The 27,394-nt window shown below is 40.9% G+C and overlaps 1 protein-coding gene across 1 annotated transcript; it reads right to left on the reverse strand.

Moving 5' to 3' along the window:
• Nucleotides 1-458: 458 nt before the first annotated feature.
• LOC139202576 (desmoglein-2.1-like) lies at nucleotides 459-24,374 on the reverse strand. The gene is made up of 16 exons (XM_070832102.1): nucleotides 24,318-24,374; nucleotides 19,356-19,475; nucleotides 17,573-17,728; nucleotides 16,866-17,004; nucleotides 16,408-16,577; nucleotides 15,829-15,963; nucleotides 13,306-13,491; nucleotides 12,311-13,143; nucleotides 11,732-11,874; nucleotides 11,170-11,391; nucleotides 10,582-10,821; nucleotides 9,904-10,037; nucleotides 7,833-8,150; nucleotides 7,421-7,720; nucleotides 6,285-7,234; nucleotides 459-504 (listed from the first exon to the last, which is right to left on the reverse strand). The coding sequence occupies exons 1-16, from the start codon at nucleotides 24,372-24,374 to the stop codon at nucleotides 459-461; spliced, it is 4,149 nt and encodes a 1,382-aa protein (XP_070688203.1).
• Between the last annotated feature and the right edge of the window lie 3,020 nt (nucleotides 24,375-27,394).

The raw sequence follows: 27,394 nt of genomic DNA on the forward strand, positions 1-27,394 counted from the left end.
AACAGAATCTGTTAACAGGTAGGAATTCATTTGTTCTACTTGGCGTCCACGCCAAACTGTTTTTAATTCTTCTGTGCTCATTTAGTATGCAGGTGTTGGCGTGGCACTGCACTGTGAGCAATTACATCTCCCTGCCTGAGGGGCAAAACAGAATCCTGGGAACAAGTCGCCTCAGACATTCTCAACTGTCAGTCTTAACTAATGCTCATGAAGAGGCAAAGGTGTGCTCAGGTAAACACATGACTCATCCATTTGTTTCCATGTTTTCTGTGAATTCACGCTCACACAAATGTATTATTTCACATTCACACATCATTTCTGCATTAGAAGCAATCAGTGTTTTTATACCATTGAGTGCCGACTCCTTACTTGTCTTAACTGGCTGGTAGGGGGCACAAGTGATCACGATCTGCTTCCTTGACACTAGATCCACTCGGCTGGGCTAAGACGAGCCTTACCTACTCTGCTGCAGGCCACTTTTTGGCCTTCGTCATGGCTAAGAAACTGACATAGAATCCACAGAAAAGTTATACAACACATTTAAGACACCTTCTGTTCACAGCTTGGGTCTACAATTACACACTAGGAGGACCAAGAGTTGAAATAAAAAACCTATGACCACTAGCAGTACAGCTGACAGGTATGGGTCAGGTTGTGGTTAGGTGTATGTTTCAGTGTGCTGCTGTCCTTCTTTGTGCTCTTGTGTTTTTCAGCACTCAGCACCATACTTTTTAGTCTGGACAAGATATCGTCATCACTATCAATATTTGAACATTAAACGTAGTAACAGTCATCACTATGCATCTGCTGCAGTACACAATTTACAAGTTTAACAGACATAAACCCAGTTAAAGGCAGGATCTAAATGTTGAGCAGAGCAGTGAAGTCAGTGGTCCTCCAGAAGAGATTCTGAGTACTGACTGGCAGAACCTTATAGAACCAAGTTAGCCAATGAGTTTGGAGATGGAAGCTTTACTTTTTTAAATTATTGGGTCATTAACCTGACAACAATGTTAACAACTTGCATGTAAATAACTTTTCCATGGCAAAAAAAAGATGTCATGGTATGACATGTAACACAGGTCTCAGCCTGAATCACACAGGTAAAATGTTGAGTAATGTTTTTTAAAAACTAGTCCCACAAGTTCCATACAGTGAGTATACAGAGTGCACTGGTATCAGTACTCATTATCTGCAGGTACGTGGAGTTAAGGTGTCAGAATCGATACTGGGATTGAACAAGTTGAATTGGAAAATTGGTCAGCAAAATCTATGATATATACAAATCTTTGTAATTATCTATAAATCTGTGTGGCCAATGTTCTAAAAACACTGCAATCTAAATTTAAATGTGTGAATCATATGTTCATAAGTCCAACTATTGTAGCGAACAATGACCCAATGTGAGGAATCAGGCATCATTCATGTTTGGATGACGTTATGTTGGTGATGGCGTTACTGATTTCAGGAATCTCTTTCATCAAGACGCTTGCTGATAATTGTACACTCACACACACACACACACACACACACACACACACACACACACAGTACTGAAACTGGGTCACATCCAAGACAAGCGTTCAGCCCTGAAGGCACTCTGCAACTTGTAAGACACCGTCAGTCCTGCACACCCCACCCTCATCATATTAAATTACTTGTACATTTCACATTTCACATTTTATTTTATGATACATAGTGTAAATATTTATTTATCATCACAACACATTTATTTTGCTATTGCTTTATTTTCCAATGTTGCTTTTATTCACTCTTTCTTGTCTATTGTTGCTGCTGTAACATGTAAATTTCCCCCTATGGGGGATCAATAAAAGAAGTCTAAGTCTAAGTCTAAATGTCATTTAAAGGAAAACAAAATTGCTATACACAAATTATAGGGTATACTATATACTTAATGAAATGATGACAGTATTCAGCATTCCCAAATTGTGTTTTACTAATAGTTACATTTTCATTATTAATGGTAAATATAACTCGTAAAAAGAAGATGAAATCACCAAACTGTTACTTTACCTTGTTACTTTACTGCCACATGCCGGTACAGACAAGCATGTTCATGAATTCAGCATCGCTCAACCAGTTAAACATGTTCTGTCTAGTAACGACTCATATTTACCCTACTGAAACGCAGTTAAAAGCAAGTAAGAAAAGATAGCTCTATTACAAACATGGTTCTATGGTGAGTGAAAGCCACATTATGCAAGAATGTACAAGTAACTGTAAACAAAAGTGAGCCACCACCAACATTCAAAAAACTTAACATCAGATATGTTTGCAATCAAAGCTGCATAATAAATTGACAAATACACAAAACACAAAAAATCTGTAACTCAAAGTTTTCAATGATATAAGAAAAGTTACCTCAAATTTGTATGGTCCAAAATGTGTGGTTGTGACCATGTAATGCAATTTTGAAAAAACAAATAACACATTAATTTTCTTGCATGTGAAAAGTTAAAATCATTAGCAAAAATAAAATCCACTGAATCCAAGAATTCCACTTCTTGTTTTGGTTTTACCAGCTGCTCATCCCTGCCAGTGTTAGCTACTGTTGGTAATCTTCAGATAGATATTGCTGTAACTGACATCACTTTTTTAGGTCTATTTCTTCTACAGTATGCTGTACAGTATGTCATGCTTTAGCATTTACCAGCTAACACAGTGGCATTCAGCAAATGTTACATAGGCTCACTTTAATGTAAAATATATCTTCTCTTACTAACAAAGACTCTGACCAGTGACTTATCTAGATGTGTGTTCCAAACAACAGTGAGTATTAGAACATTTAGAAAGCTGAACTCACTCTTCTCTTGAACAACAGACCTGCTGGACCTGACATGAAAGTGAAGGTGGGACAAGGGGAGTTTTCAGTATGCTTAGTTTTGTTTTTGCATATGCCTAAGGCATATTCAAATACTGACCTGGTCTTACAGAGCTCACAAAATGTGAGTGTTTTGAGTGTGGCAGCCACTGCAGTTCTACTGGGGTATATCACCTCCACATTTGATGCTATGGGAACTATATGGGAAATAGTTGTTAGTGAAAGAAATCACTGTTGCTTACATTTTCCAGAAGGGCTTTTTGGACTTTTTGGACTCTTGGTGGAGTCCTTGTTACTTTTTCTGGATTTGTTTCGAGGAGTTTTGCTGATGACTGTCTGAAGCTCTACAGGGCTCACTTGACCACCACTTGCCTCTGTGCCAACCTCTATTGAACCAGCTTCCCCCACAGTGTTTAGGCCTATCCCTGCTGCTTCTTCAGTCACATGCACGTTCTCATTCTGTACAGCTACCTCAGTAAAAGTTGCAGGTCCTGTCTCTACTGAGCTTGAGTCTGTCTCCAACTCTGAAGGCATGGTCTTTTTCACCATTTTGAGTGAGTCTTGGTCAAAAGTGACCTCTGCTTCGCCTTTTTTCAAAATGAGATCTTTATCACCCTGTTCAATTTGAATTATGTCTGTGCTTTGGTTGTCAGACTGAATTGCTTCACCCTCAGCTACTTGTCCAGATGACAATATGCTACCCCTGGCCTCTTCACTGGACATAGAGACATGTCCTTTGGCCACCCTGGATGATCTCAGTTCCTCTGAAGATGTCACCACATCATCTAAACTCTCCATGTTAGCACCACTCACTAACTGTTGATCAACAGTATCTTGTCTTTCAGGAATATCCAGAGTTATGTGTCCTTCCGCAATATGCTCATCCATCTCTTCCACAATATGCTCTTCTTTCTCTCCAATATTTATATTGTCATCTGAGATGATCAGCTCTTCCAATGGAGGACTTCTTCGTGAGGGCGCTTCTCTTACAATCTCCTCATCTTGGTCATCTATGATGCAAACATTTTGCTGTATGGGTAACGCCTCTACCTCCACAATCTCCTCCTCTTTCTTTGTAACATTTATGTAATCAACCAAGGTTAAGGTATCAGTCACTTCAGAACTTGTGCATGATGTATCTTCTTTTGCATTCACTTCTTCTCGACCATCTATGATGCTAACATTTTGCTGTATGTGTAATGCCTCTACCTCCACAATCTCCTCCTCCTTCTCTGCAACATTTTTGCTATCATCTGAGATGAAGGTATCCACGTCTTCTGAATTTGTGTGTGATGCATCTTCTTTTGCGCTTTCTTCATCTTGGTCATCTGAGCAACCTATATTTTGCTGCTCTGGTAATATAATTTCCTCCACAGCACCCTTGTCTTTCTCGTCATCAGTGATGTTGTCATCAGAGATTGGCTTATCCTCCATCTGAGAACATGTGCTCAATGCATCTTGTCTTTCAGTGACTTCATCTTCGTCATCACAGTTGCTGAAACTCTGCTGTGATTCTCCTTCCTCCACAATTATGTCCTCTTTTTCTCCATCACTTATACCGTCTGCTTTGAATTGATCATTTTCTATTTCTGATCCTGACATTATATTTTGTTGATTATCATCAATCTCTTCATTTAAGTGTTTTTCTGTATACAGATGTTGCATTGATGTTGAAACGGTTTTCACGGTAGAGTTCTCCATTTGAGTTTGAGGGGTAATTTCTTCTGACACTGTTACCACATTTGGATCGCCTAGGTCTTCTTCGTCTGGGTTAGTTTGCAATAATGTTTTCACTTCAGCACCAACAATATCTGTCTTTGTATTGCCTTCATCTATGTTTACCCCTTCACTATGATTCACCATTTGTTCTGGCATTGCTTCTTGATCAGGAATAGATCTCTCATCAGAATTACAAAAAGTTTCTGTTGAAATCTCTTTTGAAGGAGTTGCTGACGACTCATCACCTTCAGCATTAAATCCCACTTCAAAATCTAACAGTTGCTCCTGCTCAGCCTTAACCTCTTCATGTGTGACACTGGTGACGGTAGTTGTTTCCTCCAAGTTCTCTTCTGTTTGGATACTATCAGAGGTGGCAATAAAGTGATGTTTTTCTAAGTCTGAAACACCTTCCTCTAGCTCTCTTCCACTTTGATCCTCTACTTCATTTGATTCTGATCCAATCTCAGAACTCTTGTCCTCTGGATCTTCAACTGTGCTGTATGGAACAGGTTTTCCTTGTTCACCCAAAGATGCTGCTTCCTCTTTGCCCACACTTTCATCTATGCTATCATGTATTTGATGATTTGAAATGTCGTGTGCTGCTTCTTGTCTACCCACACTATCTTCTGTGCTATCATGTATTTGATCAGTTGAAATGTTGTTGTGGTTTAAAGTAGAAGTGGCTTCCTCTCCTTGAGGACATGTTGATGTCTGCTCAATCTCTTTGTCTGTGTTAACAAAATCAGTGGCATCTGATTCAGGAAGAAAAGCTTCTGCAGTGGACATATTAGCGACCATACATATAACTTCCTCTGAAAAACCTTCAGCAGGAACACTATACTCCTGCTGTTCTGACTGTGGAGTCTTGGCTTCTTCCTTTGCATTCTCTTGTGGGTCATTGGATTCTGTTGTTTGACTTATCACATCTGTAAATTTGTTTGTAGGATCTTCAGTGATTTCATTCAATTGATCGGGCACAATTTCGTCCATTGTATCTTCTGGTTTCTCTACCACTGTGTCTGACTGCTCCAATGATATTTGCGGGACATCTGTTCCTGGTAATGTTTGCACTATTGAAGATTTTTCTGATGTTTCTGTTGGATTCTCTTGGGTACCCTTTTTATCTTCAAATTCGCTTCGGAACACCTCTCTAGAATTCTCATCATCTAATAGTGTGTCATGATCTAATGTTATGTCTTGCTCTGATGTGTAGATGATCAAATCCTCTGAATGCGTTTCTTCAACTGTATCGTCATGGATGCTCTGAGCTGAATCGATGTCACTCTTGCACATATTTTTCATCATAATGTCTTCCTTTGAAGGCAGATGAGTTTTAGTGGCTTCTGCAGTCATTATAGTATTTACAACATTAAAGGTCTTGTTTTCCTGCGATGAATCTATTCTTTGTGATTTTGTAATACCACTGGCATCTGCTGTTTGGTCCGGTGGAGAAATTCCTTGGAACTGGTTTACACTGACCTGCCTATTCCCAACAGGACTTATCCCAACTGGCCACATTTCAGCATGTGTGACTTCTGGCTTCCCTGCCACCACTTGTCCCATTCCCATTCCCATTCTTGGCTGCCCAGTACCAACTCCCCAAACACTGGCTGGCCTGAATCCCATCTGCCCTGTCTGGCTACCCCATGTTTGCCCCAAATTTGTATTTACTACAACAACACCCCCCTTTTTAGAAACAGTGTGGTCTGGCAGAATGCCATACACACTCCCCTTGGCTGCAGGACCTAACACCCCCTGAGGGGGAGCAGCCTCTTTTACCAGGATAGCACCTCTGGGCAAAGTGCCCTGAAGTGAGCCTGGCCCCACCCCCTCTGCCTCAACTGGGCTACTCTTATCCTTAACTAACATGTAAGTACCATCAGGATTAGGCCCAACTATCTTTAAGCCATCCATAGGGACAGAGCCCTGAGACACACCTGTGCCAACAGGTAGCAACAGGGTAGGGCTGACTTGACTGGCAGAGCTGGTAGGGCTTTGGGGGCTCTGAACACCCTGGATAACTAGCCCAGAATCAGAGCCTTGGGGTCCACTGATTACGAATCCAGAAGACGGAGAGCCCTGAGACACACCTGTGCCAACAGGTAGCAACAGGGAAGGGCTGACTTGACTGGCAGGGCTGGTAGGGTTTTGGGGGCTCTGAACACCCTGGATAACTAGCCCAGAATCAGAGCCTTGGGGTCCACTGATTACGAATCCAGAAGACGGAGAGCCCTGAGACACACCTGTGCCAACAGGTAGCAACAGGGAAGGGCTGACTTGACTGGCAGGGCAGGTAGGGCTTTGGGAGCTCTGAACACCCTGGATAACTAGCCCAGAATCAGAGCCTTGGGGTCCACTGATTACGAATCCAGAAGACGGAGAGCCCTGAGACACACCTGTGCCAACAGGTAGCAACAGGGTAGGGCTGGTAGGGCTTTGGGGGCTCTGAACGCCCTGCATAACTAGCCCAGAATCAGAGCCTTGGGGTCCACTGATTACGAATCCAGAAGACAGACTCTGGGGGCCACTGACTACATACAGGCCCCTAAAATTGGCACCGTGGTTCCCATCTGCCAGCAGAACTGTGTTTTGAAGCTGTGGCTGAACTACGTAGTGCATTGGCAGTACAGGAGGGGCACTGTAGTAAAATGGCTGCTGCTGTAGAACCATTGTCTGAGATTGACGGGGCAGAGAAGCAGACTGAGTATTAGTGCAGACTGAGTACTGAGTGTTAGAGGAATTACTTATGTTAGTAACCTTGGAGCTAGGAAGTGTCATGGGAGGCAAAGCAGTCTGACTGATGGAACTGATGGAAGATTTGGAGATGTTAGTAGATGACATGACTTTCTCTGTCTTTACGTTGGTATGCTTTGTTTCAACACTTAACTCAGTTTTGGGCTTAACAACTTTTTCGACAATATCAGCTGTTTTGACAGCATCAACCACTTTGTGTGTTGTGGGTTTGGGTGTTGGTGTAGGTTTAGGAGGAGAACAAATGTCAGCCAGAGTCTTGAACTTTGGCTCGAGGTTGTTGAGGAACTGCAGGTCCTCGTCAAACTCCAGGAGGCTGCAGGAGCCCACAGAGCCTGCAGAAGAGCTCTGGCCCTCAAACTCATACTCCAACAGTGAGTCCTTCACTGGCACAGCACACAATGCTTTCTGTTTAGGGAGAAGAAATAGCACAAACACTGGTGTAAATAAACCTTGAACATATATTTGTAGGTGGAGCATCTAGTGTAAAAATCTGCTACATGCAAAGCTAATACAATACCTGTGAGTAGTAATCATTGAGGAAAACGTCAGATAGGGCTATGTCCTCATACAGAGCTGTTGTGTGTTGGGCACCTAGAGATTGCCTGCTGAAATTAACACTGCTATTGCCATGGTTGAACAATTCCCTTGAAAACCTATAGGCATTGTCAACATCCATTAAACTTTGGCTGGTATCCTGAAACTGACTATTGTAGATTGTAGTTGCCTGATGAGTTTCTGTGAGATGAGATGAGTTTGATTGAAAGTTCGGTGCTTGTCCCATTTCAACTTTCTTTTGCATACCCATCATTATGGGGATACTTTGGAGTGGCACTTCCTAAAAAAGAGAAGAAGAAATTAGATGTTACCTATGCAATGTTAGCATTGGTGTCAAAATGCATATAGGTCATTTGACTCCAAACCATAAAATTACCACAGCAAGTGTATTTTTTATTTGTAGCTTTCAATTTTAAATCAGGGAATGTCATACTGTATATTTTAAGCAGACTTTAAACAAGAACCTTACTATGACCAAAGATACCAGAACGACACTTCTTACAGTTTGCTTATGCTGCAGAGATGTAGGGGTAGAGGACCCCCATCAACCTCTTTCATTCATTTTGAAACACCTAGATAGTAGGTGGATAGGTAGTCACAACTATGCTAGGTTGCTTTTTATCGACTTTTCCTTTGCTTTTAATTGCACAGAGCCCCACAGTCTTGCAAACAGACTTCTGGGTAATTTTGCCATGCATTTAATAGGGTGAATTTAAGAGGGTGAAAGTAAATTCTAGTGTTCTAGTGTCTGCTACTGGTTCACCAAAGACAAAAAATGGCCATTGACTTTTGCAGAGGGGCTTAAAAACCCTAACCCTGGCACTGGGGATGCTGAAGGCACACTCTTGTCAACACTCACAATAATACCACTCGTCGAATACAGAATTTGAAAAAAAACCCAAAATATTGTAGTTGTAGCGGTTGCTTGGCATCCCCTGTGATTGGCTTGTCAATATTTGCAATACTGTGGTTATTGTGACTGCCTCACTTCAACTTTTCTGTAGTTGCCATTCTGCAAATGCACTTATTTAGTCCCATTCATAAAACCTATAAAATATGTATATAATTACAGATGAAAGGGAAAGAACAGTACTGTTAACTGTGCCTAAGTGCACTTATGTTGTCTCATTTATAAAGCATTTAATGTGTTTATGTTTTCAATAATACATGCATGAAATAAAGTTGTGATTAATCAAATGTGTATCTCTTATCTATTCAAGATACTATAAGATGATGCAGGAACAGCAGTAAAAATAGTCAGGAATGTTTATTCACAAATTGTCTCTCCTCATGATTTATAGATCAGACCTCTGAGCTGGGTGTTATGTCTCATCAAGTTTGTTAAGTTTAGTTCATGTTTTTTATGTATTTCCTGTTTTATTGTGGCGTTCTCAACTTCTCCCTCTTGTTTCAGACCCATTTGACTTCCTGCTCTTGTGTGTTTCCCGCTCCTGTGATTGTCTGCCCCACCCTGATTGTTTCTACCTGTGCCCCCCTCCCTGGTGTATATATTGTCTGCGTCGCCCCCTGTCCTGTGCCAGATCGTCTTGTGCCGAGAGGTTCAGCATCCTAGTCAGTGTTAGTATTTGTCAGTGCTTTTTGGATTGAGTCTGCCTTGTCTTTGTTGATCTTGTTTAACAGTAAACTTTGAGTCTGTCTTCTTGTGTGAGCTTCTGGTCACGATATTATTTTTAAAAAGGTGGGTCCTCAGGAAAGAGGTTTGGGTAACAATGCTCTAGCCCCTCTGTACTCTGATTTTTCTAACCCTCCCTCTGGGCGTAGGTATAAAATATCTGGATTCAGCAGAAATGTATCCGGTCACTCTTTTGTCCCAGAGGGAGGGTATGTAGGACTGTGGTTTTTTCTTCTATTCCATGCTGCCATCTACCACCTATCCCCTCTTATGTTGCATCTACACAACTTTAACTTTCAATAATACTAGGACTTTATCTGATTCTGTGTACTGGTAAATTACAAAAAAAAGTTGAAATATCCCTTTCTTCCTATAAAAAGGTGACAAAAAGCCAGCCAACCTTATCCTCGCCTTTCCCTTCAGTGTGGTAGGATATGAGGTGTTCTTTGGCATCAAATGGCAGATCACTGAATTGGTCAGGAAAGATGGTGTTTGCTCCTCCACACTGACAGAACAGCAGGAGGAAAGGGATGACTGCAGAGAGAGACAAAACATTCAGAACAATGTAAAGCAAATATAAGTAATAAGGTTTTTTTTTAGCTCTTGTGTCAATATTTCAATATGTCAAGAGACACAAAAGCAAAAACAAGATATATATATACAGTATATGTATATTATCGTCAGGTAATATGCATAGACCATACTCTTTACTCCACACATGACCTCTGCAGGATCACAGATTTCACAGTCAAACAGACAAACAGTCTGTATCTCTGTCCATTATGTCTCGCACTTTTTCTCCTATGTCACTGTTTTGTTTTTGTCACACTATTTAAAATATATATATATATATTAGGGATGTATTTTTTTTATAACAGTGAACAAGGGATGTCAGTCACTTTTCTATTTTTATTTTTCGTCTATTGCATACACGACATAGTTATATGATATGAAAGTGCACTACCTACAATCCTTCAAAATTAATCCATTTTAAAGTAATAAAATCTTTGTTGTTGGGTATGTGGCCATATGTGTATATATGACGTGGTAATACTGTGTACCAGAAAGCTTAACTCACATAGCAGTAAGCACATTGCCATTAGTAGCAGGCCAATCGCCGGGGCAGAGAGCTCAGATGAAGTAGTTGTCAATTTTTCTGCCCTTGAGCCACAGCCTTCTGTTTCCACACAGGTACAAACATCCACAGTAAAAACCTCATTGACCGGGCAGGACAGACTCTGAGCGTCCGACACCTCCAGCTGCAGCGTATATGAGCCTGGCCACAGTCCCTCATCTGAGTGAAGAGCGGCACTCGTATCTAGAGACAACAAAGGATGGAGGACTGTCAAACTGACTGTATTATAGATATTAGAATTAGTATTAGTTGTAACTTTAGCAGCATTGCGGGTAGTACTGTAATGCTACAATACTATTTCTAATAATCAATCTCAATCAATCTTTATTTATATAGCGCAAATTCATAACAAATGTTATCTCAATGTATGCTTCCATTACGAGCACATCAAATAGGATTTGTAGTCCTCATTTTGAATTTGTATGCCAGGTTTCAATTTTCAAGAAAATTACGCAACAATCACTACAAGAGAGAAAACAGGTTGGGTCTGTTTTTGTCTTAAGTGCCTAAAAACTTAGTATATTTTCTTACCATTAATGACTTCTACGGTCCAGCTGCCTCGTGTTCCATCGGGTACGATTTTGAATGTGAATGGAGCGCCATTGGGGTGAACGTCCTCATCAAAGCCAGTCACATAAACAGTTTTTTCACCAGCACACAGATCACTGTAAGTGGTTGTCAGGGTGGGACAGTGGTCGTTGGAGTCTTTGACTTGAATGGCTATTGTTCCCGTGGCTGTCTTTGATGGCATGTCTGAGGATGACAGCATTAAAATGACTAAATCCCCACAATAGAAAATGCCACATAAAACAGAATCATATATGTATATATATATGTGTGTGTGTGTGTGTGTGTGTGATATGACTTTTACTGATTCTGAAATCTAAATTGACTTTTGAACTGCTCATTGAACTCACAAAAATACAGGTGATAAATTTAATCAAATCAAATCATTGATCATGAGAGGGAAAGCGGAGAACCATGCACCTCTGATGGCAGATTTATGTTCAAACAGAAATGTATCAGTGGGGAAGAAATAACAACTAATTGTTCACAATAAGACTACAAGATCATTAAGAACAAACATTTTTACCTTGGGTTATGGCCAGAATCTTGGCAATGTAGGTTCCGTTAACCAAGAACGGTGACTCTCTATCTGGTGCCTTGTTGAGTTTAATCTCTGCTGTTTTGTCATCAATGACAAACCAGTTATCTGGATCAAAGGCCTTAGCGTAGCTAGAACAACAAATATGGAAGACAAGGAACAAAAACAGTAAGGCAAGTAATAAGGCAACAGTAACTTAAAGTTTGGTGACTTTACTTTGTAGTTTGACAGTTGGTCAAAATACCTCAGCAATTATTTAATCAATTGTCATGAAATTTCAGACAACTTTAGCGATCCCCTGACAATTCATTTAGTACCGCCATGGCCATCATCATCATCATCATCATCATCATCATCATCATCATCATCTATATTTGTTTATTTTAAAATACAAGCAAACCCGATGACATTGCCATCAGCCTCAGCTGTACTTTGAGTTTAGGTCTAATTATCAAATGTTAACATGCTAACACACTAAACTAAGATGGTAAACATGGTAAAACATTACAGATATCAGTGCATATAGATAAGTGCGCGTCAAGGACAGATATGTCTTGTTTGACCAACCTGACGTCTTCAGCTATTTTTCCTGTGTCTGGATCGATGGCAGCAAACACTGTGAGCACACCATCATCAGGCATTTCATTTGGATCTTCTGATACAGGAACATTCTTGGTGTCTGGGGAAAATGCTGGACCCTCCGGCTCATTTACCACTGCGATCTTAATGGGATAGCTTTTCTTTGGTGTATCTGGTTTTGGCTTTGCCCCTGGTTTTGGCTTTGCCCCTGGTTTTGGCTTTAGTCCTGGCCCTGGCCCTGGCCCTGGTCCTAGACCTACTCCTACTCCTACTCCTACTCCTACTCCTGGTCCTGGTTCTGGTTCTGGTTCTGGTTCTGGTTCTGGTCCTGGTCCCTGTCCTGGTCCTGGTTTTGGCTTTGGCTTTGGCTTTGGCTTTGGCTTTGGCTTTGGTTTTGGTTTAAGTCCAACACCCACATCAGGCTTAACCCCAACATCCAACCCTACACTCACCCCTCCTTCCACGTCAACATCTGCTCCTGCATCCACCCCCACGTCTACCCCTACGTCCAGATCAGCTCCGGCTCCTGCCCCGGGTCCGGGTCCCGGTCCCGCTCCACCTCCACCTCCACCTCCACCTCCACCTCCCCCTCCACCTCCCCCTCCCCCTCCACCTCCCCCGCCCCCTCCCCCTCCCCCGCCACCCCCACCTCCCCCGCCACCCCCACCCCCACCTCCACCTCCACCTCCAACAGGCACTGGACCACCCTCTCCAACCTGAACCCCCACATCTGTCAGTACAGCTCCACCCTCCACAAAAGGAGCTACATTCTCAATCATCAGGCCGAGCTCAAGATTCTGGACATCTTCAAAATCCACAGCCTGTTTGGTCAAGGATGGAAGGAAAATAAGGTTAAACCAGATGACAGCATGAAATAAGAAGCAGCAGTCAAATGTTAGGGACCTACCCAACATTGTTGAAGTAATCAAAATAAAAACCAATGAAAATAGAATATTACATTGAAACATTTAAAGTCTAAATACCTTGATCAGCTTCAGGATGCCCTCATTGGTTTCTTTGTCTGTCTCAATAGAGAAGAGATTATCTTCATTGCCTTTTTCGATTTTAAAGACTGCCAGCCAGTTGTCTGTGTTTTCAAGATCCTTGTCCACAGCTTTGATTTTCATCACAACCACATCTTGAACATTTTCGCTCACTGCGCCAGCGTACTGCAGAAGGGAACAAGGGAACATGCAGCCTATAGTGAAAACTGTCGTGGTTATGCTTTCAGTTCTGTGTCTGCATCAGTTCTACTTTTCTGTGCGCAAAGTTTCTGAATGTTGGAACAGACAACATCAGGTGCTTTTGTACACCAGGCCAAAACTACTCCCAGCATCCATTGGAAGAGGTCAAAGGTCATGGAGCAGGATGGTCACAGAGAGTTTAAGGAAGCCAGAGAGGTTATGATTTCTCCTCATATACCACTACCTGTTATCATGTGGCCCAAGTCACATAATGACACCTGAATCAGCCTCGTTTACTTTTCACTAGCACTTGAAAGCTCTCAACGGATCCTGTGGATCCTGGTCCTGGCCCTGCTGATGCGGTTCTTTGGTTCCTGTGGATCCTGGTCCTGGCCCTGCTGATGTGGTTCTCTGGTTCCTGTGGGTCCTGGTCCCGGTCCCGCTGATGTGGTTCTCTGGTTCCTGTGGATCCTGGTCCCGGTCCCGCTGATGTGGTTCCCTGGTTCCTATGGATCCTGGTCCCGGTCCCACTGATGTGGTTCTCTGGTTCCTGTGGATCCTGGTCCCCGGTTCTGCTGATGTGGTTCCCTGGTTCCTATGGATCCTGGTCCCGGTCCCGCTGATGTGGTTCTCTGGTTCCTGTGGATCCTGGTCCTGGTTCTGCTGATGTGGTTCCCTGGTTCCTGTGGATCCTGGTCCTGGCCCCGCTGATGTGGTTCTCCACCAGCCAATGGATGTGCGTCTGTCCAAGGCTACAGCCTGTCCGTCCTTGGGAGCTGGATCTCTCCTTCACTGTGGTGCTCCTGGAGGTTTCTCTTTTCCCACTGGGTTTTTGGAGTTTTTCCTTCCCGAAGAAGGAGGGTCATAAAGGGCAGGTGATGCCTCGGACTGATCCACCGGACCGATCCATTGGCCTAATCGACTGCTGGACTCTTTATTAGATTGCTTGTTCGCTTACACTTGTTTATTTCAGTGAACTTTGTAAAGCACTGTGAGACACTCTGTTGTGATATTGGGCTATACAAATAAAATTGAATTGAATTGAAAAAATTGAACTGATGGATCTCAGATCTGAGATTAGATTTTTATTTCACTGTTCCACTAGAGGTTCCACTAAACTCGGGGTATTGCTCCTTCAATTCAGCTCAATCTGACAGGTTCTTTGAAAAACACACATTGAATCAGAGGAAAAAGCATGTATCAAAATATGAATTGTGCCATAACCCTGATCATGTCATCAATGTTATCTCAGCTTGGAGACACATTTCTAATAGATAGCCTGTCTGATGAAATTGTGGTGTGGGTATGACTTGGGCCTTTACAAGACAAGGGAGGGTCTAGCAAATTCTGCCATACAGTTGCATCGTGGGGAAAGCTGTATTCAGCATTTTTTGAGCTTTGAACTATACAATGGACTGAAAGTCAGGATATGCCAACCTGTACAGATCATTCTTTTTAAATCTGTCGCATGTAACTCCTCGGCACTAAATTAACAACAATTGATTCTGCCTCATAGATGACCGAATAGACTTTTTTCACAGCAGACATTATAGCAGAAAAACATTAATGACATGAATAATGGCTGCCTTTATTTCATTTAGGCCCTCTATTTCCATTATATATTGATAATATAACAGAGCCCCACCTGTGCAAGAGATCGACAGTGGTCGGCCAAGGAAACTTAGTGCAGCAGATGAAAGACACATTATGCTGACTTCCCTGCACGCAAGTTTACCCAGAAGAACTGATGCTGTTTTGAAGGCAAAGGGTGGTCACACCAAATACTGATTTGATTTAGATTTAGATATTCTGCTTGCTCACATTGCATTTTGTAAATTGATAAAAAAAAATTAATTAATTAAATTTCATATTTTTGAATGTATTCTAACTTTACAGCATTTCTTCACGCCTGCCTAAAACTTTTGCGCAGAACTGTATATATTTGTCCAGCCATTTACCTTATCATGCTTGGAACGATAACATTAGATCTACTAATTGGATCATTTTAAATGTCCCTGGAGTGCATTCAGAGCTGTTGGTAAAATAACGTTCTTTTTTATGCACCTTGGGCATTGATTGAGCAGCAAAATACCATTACATTTCAGGCACTCCCTTCATTGAAATATCTTTAAAGGTCTTTTACAAACTACCCTGAAGGAAACCTGTTGCTGTTTTAAATAACTTTACCTTCCTGGCTAAATAATGGATGGATAGATTTATGCTGCACATGTAACAGCTATCTTCCCTGTCTCATTTCTTGGGTTCCTGATATCTGTGTGTGTGTGGTGTGAGGGTATGTTCTGTATGGGCCATTTTTCTCACCTCAGATTTTTCCAGTGTGGGGTGGTTGTCATTGATGTCCAGGATCTTGATCTCTGCAGTTCCTGTCCCTGATAGCCCCCCTGGTGCACCTGCCATATCAGTCCCCTTTATAACCAGTCGGTAGAGGTCATGAGTCTGCCGGGGGACAAACAGTACACCAAAATGTTTTGACAAAAGGTTACATGTAGCTCAGGGCAAAACAGTCCTTTTTTTGTTTTTGCTCCAACTAAGATCTCATCATGCAACAGTTCAAACTGTGTAAAAGTGATTTGTTGTGATTGTAATTGACAGGTGAAAACCATAACTGAAGGGGATGGATTAATTCTATCCTTTTATGGGTTGGATGATGTGAGTGGTTCAAATGACGGGTGAATGAGAGAACACAGAGTGAAAACAGTGTGTGATGTTTACTCTGCATCAAACTGAATTTCTGGGCAAATTCTGTCATTCTGTCTGATGACCTCTTTTTCATTACATTCTCCTATCAGACGGATCAGTCATACCTTTAAGAGTGAAAAAAACATCTTATGAAGCGTTCAGAATTAGACAGCATATGTGGAGCGTCACCAGCAGTCTCACCTCTCTGTCCAGCGTGGGTTCATTGACGTACACTTTGCCTGTCTCTTCGTCTATAAAGAACATGTGGCCTGTGCCCTTTGGCTCCTGACTGATGATGCTGTAGGCAATCTGTGAATTTATCGTTTTAGGGTCGTCATCATCTTTCCCCTCGATCTGCATAACAAAGGTTCCTGCAGTGGATCACAGCAGGACAACAGATGACCCATGACCTAATTATAATCACCAAAATTGAAGGAGTAATCGTGCACGCAAATGTCATGACAATTTTACAATTTTTAATGTGAATGCGAGCGAGCAGCAGAAAACTTGACTGGCGAGGACCTGTTTGACCCCACACATTGATGTAATAAATTGCATCCAATGAAGTTACTCTTTATTTGTTGTTTACTCTGCCTACCGCAGCACAGCAGCAGGCTACAGCAGAAAATAAAGGAGTGTTTGTATTTGTCTCTCAGTACCTTTTTCACTTGACTCTGAGATGTTGCCAACGTGCATCTCAAAATAAGGAGGGTTGTCATTCTCGTCTAGGACTGTGATAGTCAGCGGGATGTTCTCCTCTGCTGTTCTCCCATCAGGGAATCTGGCGATCCCTGTTAGCTGCATGACGTAAATGAAGAGATAAGACAGGGTTAGACGGTTTACTATTTATCTTTTAAGATGAAGAAAAGTCATAACTCAATGTCCCCGTGCTAGATTTTACTCCGTCAAGGTCGACCAACTAGATTTCTTCCAGAGCTTGCAGCCACTTCAGATGGCATTAATCAGCAGATGGAGTTTATCTGGGAGAAATCTAGTGAGTTGAACTTCAAGACAACGGAGCAAATTCCAACCACTGATGATGGCCACACTCTGTGGCCGAACGCTGCATTAAGTGAAATCAATGTCAGTGCTGTTCAAAATAATAGTTACAGGTTGTAACACAATTCAGCCAGAGACACTTGTATCAATGTTTAACATTTATAGAAAATATCATAGATATAAATAGATTATACATTATACAGTCATTTTTAGGAGGTTCTACCTAAAGTAACACTATGCCCCTTTCTGTCTTTCTTTCTTTCTTGTGACTGGAGGAAGCTGAAACCGATTTTCTCAGCAGTCTTCAACAAGTTTTAGTCCATATGGTACAGTGCAAGGAATAGATGTTATTTAAAGATAGACTTACATTGTACATTGGACATTTCTCCCGATCCAGTGTACCTTTGACCCGCACAAATCCGGTGTCATGATCTACCACAAAGAGGTTGAATGGTGGCTTGTCAGCTCCTGCTCCAGAGAGATAATACTCCACCTTTGAAATTTTGTCTTTATCAGAGCGAAGCTGACACCAAAACACAGAAAAAGGATTTGTAAACTCTGTTCACATTGTCATTGAAATACTGATATTTCTTCCCATCAACATCAATGTTTTACTACGTGCCACATGTTTTAATGTTAAAAATAACTACTGTGGTTTTGCCGGCCAGGGCCACAAGTGTTTTTTTTATAAAGATTAAACATATGAGGCTGGTCTAAAATGTCTCACACTAAGGATGGAAGTTATATGTATTATAATATCAGACTTTGGAAGGTGGGTAAGCTACTGTCTTTGGCTTGAAAAGGCTTTTCTCCCAGCAGATCACAGAAAATCACAGGTGTACATAATAAAATAAATGATGGCAGGATTCAGTTTTGGGCCTTGTTTTCAGTCCTTGTTTTGTTCATGTTCTGTGTCACTGTCATGACTCACCGGGACACTTGAATAGAACAGAGCCAACTTTAGTGTTATAAGTGACATCGATATTTTTTCTGCTATAACTCAAAATCTCTGCTGAGGGAAAGGAGCATGTGTTCTCGAAAAGTCCACTGTGATTATGATCTTAATCACAGCACATTCATTACATTATAAAAGCAGAAAAGCATGCTGTTTGGCTAATTTTCAAGCACGGAGGTATCTTGTTTTTCCCTGCTGATGAGCCTCCTTCAGTACAGCTTTTACAGCAGAAGTTAACTAGAGAGAAGCAGTGGCTGCCTCTGTCTCTTTCTCTCACCACTGAAGCAGTCACACCTGTCCCAGTACCTGACACCTAAACAATCCTCTTCAGTTTTTGTCTCACAGCTTGTCTATTGAGTTATATAGGTATTTGAAGTTTCAGAAATATTGTCATACATATGATAACAATGCAGACCATCTCTCTATGCCTCCACCGAAGTCCATAAATGTAGTTTTTCACTCATTCAAGAAAGAAATTCAAAGTAATATACAAATGTAGTCTTTAGGAAGCGGAGTTGTTATGGCACACACCGTTTCTTGTCCCAACAGTTGAAAAAAAAAACACTGAGCTGGTTGTTACCAGTTTGCAAGTACTCTTGTTTGTCACTCTCACACTGTTAAAACAGAAAGAACCTATCTGGAAGAACATGTCATGTGCATCTCTAGCCTTGAGCCAAATTCCCTATAAGCATGCAGCTAGGGACAGCGGCCTCTTTTCAACGAGTGGGAACTAGTTTTTCATTGCAGGATTAGAAGCAAACTTGCCAGTGATATGACAGAAACCAGTTCTATGTTGTGTTTTTCACAAGTTTGAAGCTCAGTTTTCTTAACCCTTTATCGGGCAAGTGACCATATTTGGTAACTTAAGTGGGAGTTCAAAATGCCGCCCCTTGCCTCACCATGAGGCAGTAGAACTATGAGATTTCTCTTCGATCAGGCTACATGATAAACCATATATGGTGACTTCATTGACCTTGATATTCACCATAACATTAACATAACATTAAAATTGTTTTGAAAAGCTCACAAAAGACAAAAACATCTTGTAATGACCACGAATCATAGTCTAGGGTTGAAATTTTGAATTTCTAAGTATTTCAATGAGTAAACCCTATAAAGGGTTAACACAGCGCCATGTCAGCCATTATACGCTGACTGTGGGAAATAAGATTTTATTGAGCATAAACCAAAAGACCTTGGCAACAGTCGTGTCTTTGTAGTCAACGTTCTCCATCAGCTTGGCAGGAGGAAGGATCCACTCTCGCTTCTTCCTCCTCAGTGCTTTTGACTTCTCTCTTGCCTCAACACTCGGTGTCTGAAAGCAAACAGAAACAGATGTACACTTGAGTCTTAAGTGAGCAGTACAGTGGGCAATACAGAACTTTACTTTAGACAATGACAGCTTTTCTGTTGAAGACATTTTTTATACTGACATGTAAAGAAATTAGATGTTTTTAAAGACTAAAAAATACTGTTTACGTGTGTGTATACTGTATACACACCATCACTGCATTAGAGCTTCACTGACAAGATAGAAGTGAATTTAAGACTTGAATGTGCTGTAATGTTACTGGTCAACTCTAGAGAAAGATACAAATACCAAGGCATGGACAATGAGAATGTGTGGAGATACATGAAAAAATATATCATGATTGTTATTAGAATACATTTCAGTGCTGTGATACCCAAAGCAGAACTCTTATATTACTATTTTAGACCTACTGATTTTATACTTAATGTCATGAAACACTTGGCAGTGTTAGATTACTGAATTAACTTAGTAAGCTTTCATTAATAGTATTTAAAAGTACTTAAATGTACTTTTTCAACTTAATACAGACAACTTCACCTAACTTGTATTGCTGTTCTGTGTATATTCATCTAAAGTACATCAAACAAATATTTCTTGTAATTCAAACCAAATGGTATCAGCTAATACAAATGATGTATACAGGAAGCATATGTTAATTAATCCATACACAAATTGCAAGATGAGCAATAATAGAAAAAAATTAGCAATAGTAGAAAAGTTATGCAGGACAAAAAGACAATGATAAAAAACAATGATAATTATATTTGAGGGCAATATTATATTATATTATAATAATAAATATTTACACTATGTACGCCTTTCACTCTTAGTGGAAACACACACTGTGTGCAGCATATTGATGTGGTTGTTGATGACTAAGGTGAAATGAAAAATAAAGAAATAATTATTGCACATGAAAAATTAGTTGCACAGACAGAAATGTACAGTATGGACGTATTTTGAAAGTATGAATGAAAAGCAGTGCTACCATGTAGTGACTATGGACTGTTTCTCGGTGTGTTCACATCAGCCAGTGATGCTGCCGTTAAAGAGTCTGATGGCTGATGGGAGGAATGACCTGCGATAGCGTTCCTTCTTGCACGGTGGGTGCCTCAGCCTGTTGCTGAAGGCCCCCACAGATATAGTGAATACTGAATAGTGTCTCAAAATATCACAACAACATAATACTGAGTGATAAGACAAACTCAGCAATGCAGCAATAACAGGTAAGACAAAACAGGTATGCAGTGCAATACTGATTTCAGTTAAAGTGTGTTGGGTAAGGGACCAGTCACTCAAAATATCACGAAGTTGCCCCAATTACATATCATGAATGCATTAAGTACAATATAAATCCGTCTGAAGTAGCACACTTGAAGTAATCAGATCATGAGTGGAAGTACAATGAAGTCATCTTATGTAATCTTGTTGAAGGGTGTGTGTGCTCTTTAAGGAGAGGAGATGAAGAGGCGAGTCTTAGGTGTGGTCCCGAACATGAACATGATCATAAATAATATGATCGGGGCTCGCGATTAATGTGACTGATTTGCATACAGCACCTGTGCGCACTGTGTGGTGATAAAACAGTTGGCGGCTGTGCCGCTGCAGATTCACGCCATCATGTGATTGTGTGTGTGCAAAAAGCAGATAACGCCCAAAAATGATATGTTCAGTGAGGCAGGACATTTATTCAGCTCCCTCATTTAACCCTGTCGGGGTTTAAATGAAGAAGCTGATTTTTATTATAGTTTTCATGGTGAACTGCTTAAATGACCTCCGATAGATTCAATGACTTACAGTAGCAGTACTGGCAAAAGCAATGGCTCCTGTGTTACTGATCAGAGTTGGTTGAAGGAGGGTCACACACATTTTAAAATTTTAAGGGAATGATGATGTAACTGTGATGCAGACATTATCAAGCAGCTTACGCACTGAAGGGGTTTCCCAAATCGGATTCAAAATGGAAGTTATTTTTACATCAAGCTTGCTACTGTCTTTATCTTAAATTTACGTAGTAATAAAATAAGGGCACAAAGTGATTCAATTAAAACAGCATTTAATAGTAATTCTAACAGCCTAAGAGCCAAGGCAGGTGTGTAGAATGAATGGTAGAAAAAACATTTACCTTAAAAATGAAAAAGAAAATAATTAAAGTGATAGTGAACTTGAATAGTTGACATCTTACATTGTCATGGGCCACAACAACATAACATCATACAGAGTGGTAAGACACAAACACAGCAACGTAATACTAAGAGGTAAGACAGAACAGGTGTGCAAAGCAATACTGACATAAATTAAAGTGCCTGGTGGTAAAACAGTAGTTTTACTTAAAGGGGGTAAGTGTGTGTGGTAAGGGGCCAGTCACTGTGGTGTGTGTGTGTCTCATGTTACCATAGTATGAGGGTGTGGTGTGTGCTACACAGTCAGCAAGCGTTACTGTCACTGTCAGCAGTTCAGTGGCTCAATGGCTTGCGACTAAAAACGGTTTCTGAACCTGCTGGTATTTGAGGTTTTGGGTCTGGGTGCTCCTGTACCGCCTGCCACATGGCAAGGGTGTGAACATTTAAAATAACACAGGCAATGTTAGGAAATATACAAAAACACCTGGAAAACAAATGGCGATCCAAGAACGTTAAAATGTTAACGTATCGTTCATAACATTATCCACACAGACACACGGTGTTGTTCTCTAAATATCTTTACCACACTCGCTCTTTTTTTACTTTGTGCTAGATAATGGAAAGAAAACCACTAAGTTCGAACCTTACTAAATGTACAGTCTGTGAGTCTGTGATGGCAGCTCAGCTCAACACCAATATGGCATCACCGTTTACACTGAAAGCTACCGTACCCTCGCCTTCAAACTCTTAGCTCCGTGAGAGGTCGCTTCTTGAAATGGGATGGTGGACTGAAAAAATATTGTCACAATTTCTGCTTCTTTTTGTTCGTCAGATATTATTTATCCCATTATTTTCCTCCATGCAGGTGTAGTTAAGTACCATTAAAAAATAATAAAAGATACATGGAGCAAACAGAAAAGAACAGGTGAAATATTAGCTGTGGTGAAAATACTTTTTTCCTTTCTCAGAATTATCTTTCCGTACAATAAAGAAAGTGACTTTGACGTCCTGCCGAGCGAAGCCGACCAAACTTTCAGATCCATTGATGATTTTTGATTAACATCCGAATAATTTAACATGATGAATTGTGTCTTAAAAAAATCATAGATTGAAAAAAATAGATTGAAATCTAGATTAGTGGAGCATTTTGGCAGCCAAATGAGTACAGCGCAGCGCAGCGCAGCCAATCACCCCCCGCCATTTTCCTGACCAAAAAATAATCTTAAAAGTACATATACTGTATATACAGGTATATACTGTATATTTCAGGTTAGACACTATGTTGTATGCATGTATGTAAGAATGTAGTGATCAAAGATGCTTGTTCCTGCTACGTAAGACAGTTAAAAGCTTGTATAGCTTTGAAAAAGAGGCTCAAGCAAGTCTAAATTACAGACGCCTGAGTGACCGTTGAACTGCTGAATATTCTGTCTGAGAAGAGCAGGGACACGAGCTGTTTTATGTTTAGACTCACTTTAGGAGACACAGAGCGTTTTCCCTAAACACCAGTGGAATGTGCCATCACTGCTGTTGTATTGCTTCTGTTATTGACCAAACTGTTGCCTTGGGAGGGTTCTAGACGGCCATGAGCCCTCTGCTCTCACACTGTCAGGATGTTAGAAATGATACAAAACTACATATGATTTGGTCAACATAAAGTTGAATGATGACTTGTTTTTAGATTAAAAGTCCTGGCGGATTTCTGACATTTTCCACCAACACAATGCTATTTCTCTAACAAACTGAACCAGCGACTATTGATTTTATTCATCAAGTTATTTTGTTTTCTTCCAAAATCCCATTTTTATTGTCCTGGATAGATGTTATCCAGATAATGGACAGTAAATCTACCAAACCTTCAGGCCTGTGACTGATGGTTTTGTAACAAAGTTTGACTTGTTTGCTGTCGGTTTGCAATGGTGACCTTGTATTTGCCAAGATCAACACAACTAATCAACTGCCTGCTGTAAACAAACTTGTTTTTATCTCCATGCCAACTGAATCAGGTAAACGTAGGTTGATGCTCTCCTTGTCACTATGTGAAAGGATATTTTATCAGCTCAACATCTACAGAATTTACTCAAAAAAAGTACATTCTGTGAAACACATTTAATGATATTATATAATGGTATTTTAACAACTTACTTACTACAGTATGAATACCCTATGAAGCAAATTTGCAGGTTTGGGGCTCCACCAATAAAACTTACTGGACTTATATAGTATATAGTATCTCACCAAGAAGATATGAGAAGCTGTGCTCTGCACAAAAAGTGGATGAATTCACATACAGACCACACTTCTCAGCTTTCACTGCATCCAACACATTGTTGTTATTCAGGTATGTCTCAATGGCAGCCCCATTATTGTGGTTTATTTAGGCAGTCACAATCTAATGCTGACTTCTACACACACGCATTATTGCATGCATACGCAATGCATTATTTAGTCATGCAGTGTCTTGCGGTGAGTATTCCATTGTTGTAACTAAAGATATTTTGATCATTTGTAAATCTGGCTTAGAAAAAACCATTCAAGTTGAGCAATCATGGATTATATGCAATTATGCCTGCTTTGTCATGATCAGTAATTGCGTTTCCTATGTGTAATCTAGTCCATTTGAACAATGAATTCCTCTCCTATAACATGTTCCTTCATGGTTTGCAGCCTCTCCTGATGTGTCAAAGTGAAAATTCTGAGTAGCTTCGGGGTAAATACTCACCAAGGCCAGCATTAGCAGAAACAGCAGGCCCACTGCTGCGAGGGAGAGCCGAGCCATGAGTGCAGGGAAGCTACAGCATATGGCAGTCTGTCCTTTGTATGTGTGGAAAATCCCACTGAGGACCTGAGTCAGGTGGTCTAAAGAGAGCAAAGTGATGAGCCTTATATAGAATAGACAGAATAAGTTCTGTTAAAGACACACCTGTGGGAGCTTCACCCTCCTCCCTTCACACCTACAACCACTCCTGCATTTGCAGCCCCCCCCCCCCTTCATGTGTGGTTTTATAACAGCTGTCTCATGCATGTTTCTCAAAGGTGTGTCTGCTCCCTACCGTGCACTTTGAAAGATTACGCTGAGGCCTCAGGGCTAAACACTCAATCAGGCTGATAAGGGCAGACAGTGCACAATCTAAAAACGCGAAAGCACAACAAGTGATCTGTTGTTGTCATATAGACATGTGTATGATAAAAAAGTTATGATAAGCCCACATTCCCAGGTTACATTTAAGGATGATGAAGCTTCATGGAGACGTGCCCCACTCCTTATCTCTCATCTATCTGCCAATTTAATAAATGCTTTGTATAGACAAGACAAGGATGGAAACTCATTGCATCCTTTCAGTTTGTGCAGAAAACAAGTACTACTGCCCACTCTCACCCCGCGCCCCTTTCAATCTGTACCAGCTGACTGCTTAAAGAAATATAATGAATATCATCAATCAATCAATCAGTCAGTCTTTATGTGTATAGTGGCAGTTAATAACAAACATTATCTTAAGACACTTTTCATCTAGAGCAGGTCAAGACTAAAATTGATAAATTAAGAGAGACCCAATGATTCAAGATTCCCCTCATGAGCAAACACCAGGTGACAATAGTGAGGAAAAGCTCCTACTTAACAGGCAGAGACCTCAGACAGAGTCTGGCTCAGCGGTGGGCAGCTTCCTTCCCTTTGCAATGTCATGCAGTTAAAAAAAGGGAATTTGTTTTTAAGGGGGAGTTAAGGGTATATCTTGATCAGAGATAACTCTCAGATTCCTTTGGTGTTGCTGGAGGCCAGGGTATCATTAGAAAAGGTGTTTGGGTCAAGTACAGTAACCTGTCTGAGCTCAGTGGCAGAATATCGCTGGTTACCCAGGACTTAATGTCGTTAAGGCAGGCTTGGAGTTTAGTCAACTGACTGGTTTCATCTGTCTTTATTGGTAAGCATGACTGGCTATAATCTCATACATGCATTGACATAGTGCACGATAGGAAGGTTGAGGAAAATGAGGACTCTTTGACAGTCAGACCCCAGTGTGGCATTGTATTTTAAAGGGGTAAGGATATCATGAGCTGTGCGGGAATGCCTCCTGATGTAGTCCAGACACTGGTGGTGCTGAGGGGGTGAAGAGCGATAGCTGAAGATCATGATGGATGAGATGTGGGGCAGGATCATCAATCTGATACATCTGGCACCGGCAGAAACAGGATGACGGCTTTGGCAAGATCAGATTGAAGAGCGGAGTCAGTCAGCTGGTCGAGTTGGAAGAAAGAGTGCGTATGATAGTTAGAGTTGTTGCGTTGTTAATGTTATGCAGAACAACTTATCTCTAACCTTGATATTATAGCCTTAGCTAATGTAGGTTTCCACAGGTCCGAAAACATCTTAGAAAAGGTTACATTTAACTCTTTAGTTAAAGTGCTATTAAAAGGCTCTGGAATTTGTTTCATTCAGCAAACTCAACAAACTGACAGCGTGACAGTGACAATATGCTGGTTTTTGCATTGTTGTTGTAATGTGTGTTTCTTTTTTCAAAGTTTATGACTCATCCTGCCTCACATTCCTCTCTCGTTCTGTCTCCACCCATTACTGAAACCCCCCTGAGGGTCTGTTTAGAATGACGCTGACCCTGGCCAGGCCTGTGCAGGACTGGCAATTATGTATGTTAAGTATTTCATGGACACAGCTTTCCAGTCCGTCTTAAACTGCCTCACAGCTATGTGTCAAAAATTCTAGCCTGCCTGCTGTCTATGAGTCTTTTGTTCTAAGATAGTAAACTTCATTATGAAAATACAGTGCTGTACATTCTAAATGTGAAACAGGGAATAAGCTGGATACTAATACTGATGACTTTTCCTGTATTTTCAGGACAAGGAAACATATGTTATGTTTTGGTCTTGACCTTATTTGCACAGTAGCTATGCTGATTACATGCCACAAAATGTGAGACTAATTTGGTTTGGCACATTGTCAGTCATGAAACAGATTTGACTGATAGTTTTGTTAGAAACTGAGTGGCACAAAGCACTGGTTCTACCTGCTATTTTTATGTCAGTGAAACTGAAGATGAGTTCAAGTGCCATTTAGGACACTGAGTCAAGACCAAAACTCAGATCCTCAAAGGGATTAACTTATAAACCGTGTATCACTCACATGTCCAATGATGATACCCACTGAACATCATGTACAGGTGGGCTGTGCTGGCTTGTCTCCTTTCCCCACACTATGTGGACGGGTTCCTTCTGGTCTGACATAGATACAATTCAGCATACATACCAATTCAAACATTTGACAGCCAGTGTTGTGCCATAAAAAGAATCCTCCAGTAATGTCCTCCTTCTCCGTTGTTGGTCTCAAAAAAACATCTCAAAAGAGTTTGCTGTCTGTTTGCTAATGATAATAGTATCTGTTCCCCGACTTATCAGAGCAGACACTTACTTTCACGAGAGAGTATTGTGTATTGTGTATGCTTCCAGTAAAATTCTCCCAAGCAAAGCTGGCTCTTGGTACTTTTGATCGATGTATGGTGTATCCCCCATCTATAGAAGAGATGATTTCACTGTACGAACTTTAAATGTCCCACCAGTTTGTGTGTGTTGAAAAACGGAATGGTTTTTGCAGGAAGCCAAAGGTGCACTGGAAAATATAGGTTGCTCCTGATATGGGTGAATCACAGGTATTTAATTAAATGAAGGGTGTGCTTATGGCAGCTCTGTGTGTTTGTGTATCTCTTAGAAGTGAAACTGTGGGAATGACACATTAATTTATGACAAGAACTCGTGTCTGTATTTCCATTCCAGTTTACTTTAAAAAGT

The sequence above is a fragment of the Pempheris klunzingeri genome, chromosome 6 (assembly GCF_042242105.1).
Source record: "Pempheris klunzingeri isolate RE-2024b chromosome 6, fPemKlu1.hap1, whole genome shotgun sequence".
In the NCBI taxonomy this organism is placed as follows: Eukaryota; Metazoa; Chordata; class Actinopteri; order Acropomatiformes; family Pempheridae; genus Pempheris; species Pempheris klunzingeri.